The sequence below is a fragment of the Opisthocomus hoazin genome, chromosome W, assembly GCF_030867145.1.
Source record: "Opisthocomus hoazin isolate bOpiHoa1 chromosome W, bOpiHoa1.hap1, whole genome shotgun sequence".
Lineage (NCBI taxonomy): Eukaryota > Metazoa > Chordata > Aves > Opisthocomiformes > Opisthocomidae > Opisthocomus > Opisthocomus hoazin.
In genome coordinates, this window is record NC_134453.1 from 47589184 (window position 1) to 47596977 (window position 7794).

General features: G+C 49.9%; 1 protein-coding gene and 1 long non-coding RNA gene across 2 annotated transcripts in view; one reads left to right on the plus strand and one right to left on the minus strand.

The window, feature by feature from the left end:
- LOC142365557 (E3 ubiquitin-protein ligase KCMF1-like) overlaps window positions 1-973 on the minus strand; it is a 101474-nt gene extending 100501 nt beyond the window's left edge. The window contains exon 1 of the mRNA XM_075446426.1: window positions 701-973. Within this exon, the coding sequence (XP_075302541.1) occupies window positions 701-716 (16 nt within the window). The 5' untranslated portion in view covers window positions 717-973. The remainder of the gene's footprint in view (window positions 1-700) is intronic.
- Window positions 974-1285: 312 nt separating this feature from the next.
- LOC142365629 (uncharacterized) lies at window positions 1286-7023 on the plus strand. The gene is made up of 2 exons (XR_012766512.1): window positions 1286-1596; window positions 6458-7023. It is a non-coding gene; the product is annotated as an uncharacterized LOC142365629 (long non-coding RNA).
- Window positions 7024-7794: the final 771 nt, after the last annotated feature.

The following is a 7794-nucleotide window of genomic DNA, read 5'->3' on the forward strand; positions in this document are numbered from 1 at the left end:
TCCCCTCACAGGGAGCATATCATGCAAGCCTGCCTCCCCTTCCCCTCCTTGCACCCCTTCTCCCTTCACATCATACCATTCAAAACTCCCAGGACACATCAGCAAACCACCCTGACACACACCACACACCTCCCACCCCCCTTACACCTTCCTCCTTCTTCCCAAAACAGATTCCTCCAGGCCCACCTCTCAGGCCCATCCTTCAAACATTAAAGTAAGAGGAGTGAAAATAAACATTTCTCCTGTCTCCTCACGTCTATTATCTGCCTCGGACACGCTCCTTGTGCCCGAGTCGCAGGCTAGTGAGGGGTGACAGGGACCAGACCCACTTGAAGCTGCAGCAGGCCCTTCAACCTCAGCGAGCAAAGGCCTGGCATGCGTGCTTAGTAGCGACAGAAAAGGGACTCGGGGCCTACCCGTAACCGACACGGCCGCCACCTCCCCTCCCGCGACACTGCAAAGCGAGGCCTGGCCGCTGCCTTCCTCCTCCCGCCATGGCCACTTTTCGCGACCGACTCTACAGGCCCTGCTCTCAGCGACAGCGCCGCCATGTTGACCCACCTCACATGGCGGCATGCGAGGCCCTAACGCCGTACAGGACTCAAGGACATCTGTTTGTTTGTTTGTTTCTTTCTTTCTTTCTTCCTTCCTTCCTTCCTCCCCCCCCCCCCCCCCCCCCCCCGCGGCCTTGGTCTCTCACCTTCATGTCGGGACATCCTAATTTTGAGGCTGCAGCTCAGGCCCGTTCCTAGGCTCCCGCTGGGTTGCTCGGGCGTCGCTTTAACCTAGGTCCCTCCCGTCTTACGCACTGACCACCAAACGCGAAGCGAACAAGCAATAAAAAGGAGAAAAAAATGAGGGGAGAGGGGGATGTGTAAAGCAAAGAGGTATCTGTTCTAATGGCCTCAGCCGGCCGGCCGGCCCGCCTCACTTTCTCCCTCCCTCTCTTAAGGGGGCGGATCCACCAGCAGTGACTTCCCAGATACCGCGATACAGTGAATCTTAAGCCCCTCTTCCTCTTCCGCTGTTTTAATCTACACCCCTCTTCCTGAGTTCCCACCTCTATTCCCTCTTCTGTTATTACTGTAAAAACACTGACTCCTTCTTATACCCCTCAGCTCTTTCCCATCCTAAGCTCAAGGTCTCCCAGTTTTTTTCCTTCTCCACGTTTTGGGTTTTTTAAATTTTTTCTCTCGTTTTTTCTTCATTCCTTTTCTGTCCAATAGCCGCTGCTACTGCACACAGGAAGGAAAAGGAAATACACAGCCAATAGAAAGGAGGATCGGCACCCCTCACCGCAGGGATAGCCGTGAGGTACTGGATGGGGCTCTCCCCTTCTTCCAAACTAGGAAAGACTGCTGTCTCCTCCACCATTTCGGCCTCTGACAACTGCCTGCGTGCCGCGGGAGGCAACGAGAAGAGTCCTCCCGCTCGCCCTTGTTGTAGAACACGCTGCTGTAGCGGTGGGGCTGCGCCTTTGCGGGTGGCACGGAGATCTCCTTCCTCGTCCCCTCGTAAGGACGCCAGAGAGCGAGGAATGACAGCAACCCGACAGCAGCCTTGAGGAAGGAGACAAGTTCAGCGAGGTGGTTCATGGTACTTCCCATTCCCTCTCCTTTCCAGTGTGGCTTGCAAAACGCTCTCTGTAATTTGGGGAGGTGTAGCAAGCAGGGATAAATCTGACACATGCCCTGGTGCTTCCTGCCCCGTCCTGGCTGCCTGACTCCTGCAATGCTGAGGGTGTTCGGGTAACTTAATCAGCCGAGAAAGGTAAATGCCAGCCTGCCTGCAACAGGTGCCATGTTGCACACGCGTGGGTTTTACCTGGTCTTGATAATTCTCAGTGTTCCTGCTTAGGCTGCGAAGTGCTGAGAAGTGAAGAGGGGGCGACCTTGTGGCCACAGTAACATACTGATTTGTCATAGGTGAACTAAGCCATTTTAGTGGGATATTTCCATACTTTTCTGTGCATTTTTTTTCATTCTGCCTCTTACTAGTGTTAGGCTCCAAAGGATAGGGATGTGTTTCAGAATGGGGAGGGGGAACTCCAAACCTTGCACAGCTCCTGACTGCTGCAGGAGCTTTCCCATAAGAGGTTTAAGATAGCAATGGCATGCCTGTCCCCAGAAGTGAGAGCCACATAGTTGGGAAGGGGGGAAGGCAGAATCTTATAAAGAATGATGAAAAAGCAAAAAGTTTGGGACTTGCAGAATTTCATTTGCTTTCCTTGCAACTTTTTGTCTTTTGCGAAAAGACATTAGTCTAGAAAAGAAATTGTAAAGGTAAAACACCTATCATGGGGGGGGGCAATGGATTGGATGGGGGAGGGGTGGTAGGGGAAGGAAGGAGGGGGTAGGGAGAGGAGGAGGGAAGGGGAGAAGGGGGGAGGGGTAAGAAGGAGAGGGAGATGGGGAAAATGGGGAGGGGGACAGGAAGTGAGAGGGAGGTATGGGGAGGGGGGAAGAAGGGAGAGTAGCTAAGAGGGTAGGGGGAAGAGGCACAGGGGTGTGGGGTTGAAGGGAAGGGGAAGAGGGGAAAGTAGGGAGAGGGGATTGTGGGGAAGGGGGAAAGGAGAAGGGAGTTGGGGGTATGGAGGAGAGAGTATGGGGAGCTGGAAAGAGGGAGGGGTGGGGGAGAGGGCAGAAGGGGATTGGGGCTATAGGGATTTGGGAGTAGAGAGGGAGGAGGGTGTTTTGCACCAGGAGATGCTGGTTCATGATGATCCAGGTAAGAAGGGCGCTTAGACTCTGTAATGTATCATTTAAAATGCTATTTATTAGAGCTAATGCTATAAAGGAGAGGATAGTATAGATAATGTTACAAATCTAATAAACAAGATCTCTTATGTACACATGTCGGTTAAAAAAACTCAGACGGTAGCATTTAGCAACGGCTCCCTGTACAAGTCTCCCGTGAGGAATCTCATCTCTGGTGGGGATGCTTCATTCTGCTGGAGAGCAGCTCTGCAGAGAGGGACCTGGGTGTCCTGGTGGACGACAGGTTAACCATGAGCCAGCAGTGTGCCCTGGCTGCCAAGAAGGCCAATGGCATCCTGGGGTGCATTAGGAGGAGTGTGGCCAGCAGGTCGAGGGAGGTTCTCCTCCCCCTCTACTCTGCCCTGGTGAGGCCCCATCTGCAGTGCTGTGTCCAGTTCTGGGCTCCCCAGTTCAAGAAAGATGAGGAGCTACTGGAGAGAGTCCAGCGGAGGACTACGAGGATGATGAGGGGACTGGAACATCTCCCCTACGAGGAGAGGCTGAGTGAGCTGGGCTTGTTCAGCCTGGAGAAGAGAAGGCTGAGAGGGGACCTTATAAATGCTTACAAATATCTGCAGGGTGGGTGTCAGGAGGATGGGGCCAAGCTCTTTTCAGTGATGCCCAGCGACAGGACAAGGGGCAATGGGCACAAACTGAGGCACAGGAAGTTCCGTCTGAAGATGAGGAAGAACTTCTTCCCTCTGAGGGTGACGGAGCACTGGAACAGGCTGCCCAGGGAGGCTGTGGAGTCTCCTTCTCTGGAGATATTCAAGCCCCGCCTGGCCGCAGTGCTGTGCAGCCTGCTGTGGGTGACCCTGCTTGGGCAGGGGGTTGGGCTGGGTGACCCACAGAGGTCCCTTCCAACCCCGACCATTCTGTGATTCTGTGATGTTACGTCCCTTCAGACACTGTGAACCCCGAGTTGTGCAGCATTGAATGGGCTTCTGATCAGGGTGCAGCACACAATGCAAACCCTGTCTGAAGAAAGGGTTACCCCATTTTGGTCATTTGAGCTCTTATAGGGTTTTCTTACAAGAAAACAACTCTGTTCATTTCTACTGTCAAACAGAAAGGATGTTTACATAAGAACTCACTGCTTTACTTTTAGATCAAGGCAAGAAAATGCAGGGGGTGTAATCACTGGTACCAGGTGAGAGCTGTCTGCAGGCTCTTCTGTTACAATAAGCTGGCTAAGTTTATCTTGTGGCTAAGGGATATCTGCAGCACAATGCAGGCCTTGGCTTACTTAGGTTAATTGTTGTGTGGATCACTAAATCCTCGATGTACAGTTGTCTTCTAATTAGGATCACTACATCACCATGCACACGTTCTTTTCAAGTTGGTATTTTGTTCTGGGTTTCCGTTTTAGTGGACAGTGTTGCCTGTGTCTTGCAGCACAGCACAAAGCCAAAGGCTGCCCCAGTAATACTGCATGGTTGTCATGGCTTAATCCCAGCTGGCAACTAAGCACCACACAGTCACTCGCTCACTTTCCCTCGGTGGGATGGGAGGAGAGAATTGGAAGGGTAAAAGTGAGAAAACTTGTGGGTTGAGATAAAGACAGTTTAATAATTGAAATAAAATAATAATAATAAATTGTAATGAAAAGGAAAATAACAAAGAGAGAAATAAAATCCAAGAAAGGCAAGTGATGCAAATGAAAACAATTGCTCACCACCAGCTGACCGATGCCCAACCAGTCCCCGAGCAGCATCCCCCCCCCCACCCTCCCCCCTAGTTTTATTGCTGAGCATGATGTCATATGGTATGGAATATCCCTTTGGCCAGTTGGGGTCAGCTGTTCCAGCTGTGTCCCATCCCAAATTCTTGTGCACCCCCAGCTTACTCGCTGGCAGGGCAGTGTGAGGAGCAGAAAAGGCCTTGACTCTGTGGAAGCACTGCTCAGCAATAACTAAAACATCCCTGTATTATCAACACTGTTTCCAGCACAAATCCAAAGCATAGCTCCTTACAAGCTACTGTGAAAAAATTTAACTCTATCACAGCCAAAACCAGCACATTCTCCACTCCTTTTTCCATATCGTTTATGAAACATGTTGTTTCCATATCGTTTTATGCTCAGGTCCCACACTATCCAATACATCCTCATTAACTACCACCTCCCTTCCTGTCCTAGTTTTGATGGTCACTCGGGACAGGAGAGCTGGTATGTTGCATGGAGTTACTGGGCACCAAAGCCAGCTCAGGTTGGATCACTGCTGCACTTGCACTGCTTGTTGTAAGGCTTGTCCTCCATTGGTTCAGGAGGTTCTTGCTATAGTATTTCCTATAACATGCAACTCAGATCATGGGTTACAACAATTTAAAGGTATTATTTCCATTATATTCCACACCCCTTTGGACTCAGCCTTAAGTTTTAACATTGCAATGAATTCCTCTTCTTGCCTCTAGCTTGGCTAGCAGCAAGAAGTTCCTGCTATAATACCTTTGACATATGGCAGCCACAGCAGTGGTGACATACAGCATCATGTAATACTGCCACCATACAACTCAAATCATGGATCATTTTCACCCAGGATTAAATCACCTTGAGGTACACATTGGACTCCCCCATCCTTCTGCATTACCCACCAAGTGCACCCAGGTCCTTGAGCAAAAACAATCCCACAAATATGTTTACCCTTTTCTGAGGAAGGAAAAACCCAGACTGTCTTTCCCAACCAGTTCCTTTATATGTACTGTGGGGACCTTATCTCCTTCCACAGTGCGCAGGGGTTTTGATTGGGCAGGGCCAGGTCAACTGGCAGATCCTCTAGTGTTAACTAGCCAGGTGGCTTCTGCTAAATGTGTAATATTGTTCAATTTTCCCAGAGGCTGGTACATGATAGGGGATGTGATACACCCACTCAATGCCATGCCTTTGGCCCAGGTGTCTATGAGGTTGTTTTGGAAATGAGTCCCATTGTCTGATTCAATTCTTTCAGGGGTGCTGTGTCGCCTTAGGACTTGCTTTTCAAGGCCCAGGATGGTGTTCCGGGCAGTGGCATGGGTCACAGGGTAGGTTTCCAGCCATCCAGTAGTCACTTCCACCAGTGTAAGCACATAGTGCTAGCAATGGCACATTCGTGGCAGTGTGATATAATCAATCTGCCAGCCTTCCCCATATTGATATTTCAGCCATCATCCTCTATCCCAAAAAGGCTTTACCTGCTTGGCTTGCTTGATTGCAGCGCATGTTTCACATTCATGGATAACCTGTGCGATGGTGTCCATGGTCAAGTCCACCCCTCGGTCACGAGCCCATTTGTATGTTGCATCCCTTCCTAAATGTCCTGATGTGTCATGGGCCTATTGAACTGTAAAGAGCTCACCCTTCTGTTGCCAGTCCAGATCCATTTGAGCCACTTCAATCTTAGCAGCCTGGTCCACCTGCTGGCTGATTTGATGTTCCTCAGTGGCCCGACTCTTGGGTATGTGAGCATCCACGTGACGCACTTTTACAACCAGCTTGTCTAGCTGGGCAGCAATATCTTGCCACAATGGGGCAGCCCAGATGGGTTTGCCTCTGCGCTGCCAGTTGCTCTGCTTCCATTGCTATAGCCACCCCCACAGGGCATTTTCCACCATCCATGAGTCAATACAGAGATAGAGCATTGGCCACTTTTCTCATTCAGCAATGTCTAAAGCCAGCTGGATGGCTTTCACTTCTGCAAACTGAATCGATTCATCTTTTCCTTCAGCAGTTTCTGTGACTTGTCATGTAGGACTCCACACAGCAGCCTTCCACCTCCGCTGCTTTCCCACAATGCGACAGGACCCATCAATGAACAGGGCATATTGCTTCTCATTTTCTGGTAATTTATTATACAGAGGGGCCTCTTCAGCATGCATCACCTCCTCCTCTGGCAACACTCCAAAGTTTCTGCCTTCTGACCAGTCCACGATTGTGGAGTCCTGGCTGGACGAGAGGGGACATAGTTTGGTGTGTTGAGCAACCCAGGTTCCGATCCGGAAGTGAGCCTTGGGAGCGGCTGACACGGAACCCTGCTGGGAAGGCAGAGCGACGAGCTCGGGACACTGGAGCAGGGGGAACGTCACCGTTTCCTGCCACACTGTCACTTCCTTCCTGCCACGTTGCTGTTTCCTGCCACAGTACTGTTTTCACTTCGAGATGCAGCCCTGCACCAATCACAACGAGTTGCAGTAGTTTTGCCTATATATGGGTTGGGGTTTTAACCATTCAGATGCTGTAATAGTTTTGCTATATAAACCTTGTTTTGCTGACTAATAAAGCTGTACGATCATACTCATATTGGGGTCACATCGTTACAACGGATCCGTAACCCACGCCAACACACGATCACTTCCAGAATTCCTGGGCGACTGGGGTTTCCCATTCAGGCCCGCTGTGTGATCAGTGTGACCCACTTACTCCACATAGCATCAGTTGCATGATGCGTAGAGGAGATTCTCTTTTTGAACATCCAGCCCAGCACAGGCAATCGAGGTGCCAAAAAGAGCTATGCTTCAGTACCAACTACTACTGAAGCTACTCGAATTCCTTCATATGGTGCTAATATTTCTTTTTCATTTTAATGGGTTTAAGATCCTCTGTATCCCCAGCTCCAAAACCCTAGGGGTTGACCTTGAGTCTCCCCTGGTGCTTTCTGCCAGAGGCTCCAGGTGGGGCTATTATCCCTGGCTGAGGTGTAGAGCACGTTTTTCACATCTTGTCCTGCCTAGACTGGCCCAAGTGCTACTGCATGAACAGTCTCCCATTTAATCTGTTCAAAGGTTTGTCGTTGCTAGGGGCCCCATTCAAAGTCATTGTTCTTCCAGGTCACTCGATAGAGAGAGCTTACGAACAGACTATAACCTGGAATATGCATTCTCCAAAAAAACACAACACCTAAGTAAGAAAGCTTGTGTTTCTTTCTTGTTAGTTGGTGGAGACATAGCTGTTATTTTATTGATCATATCCATTGGGATCTGAAAACGCCCATCTTGCCTCTTTATTCCTAAAAACTGGATTTCCTGTGCAGGTCCTTTGACCTTACTTTTCTACCTTTTTTTACCT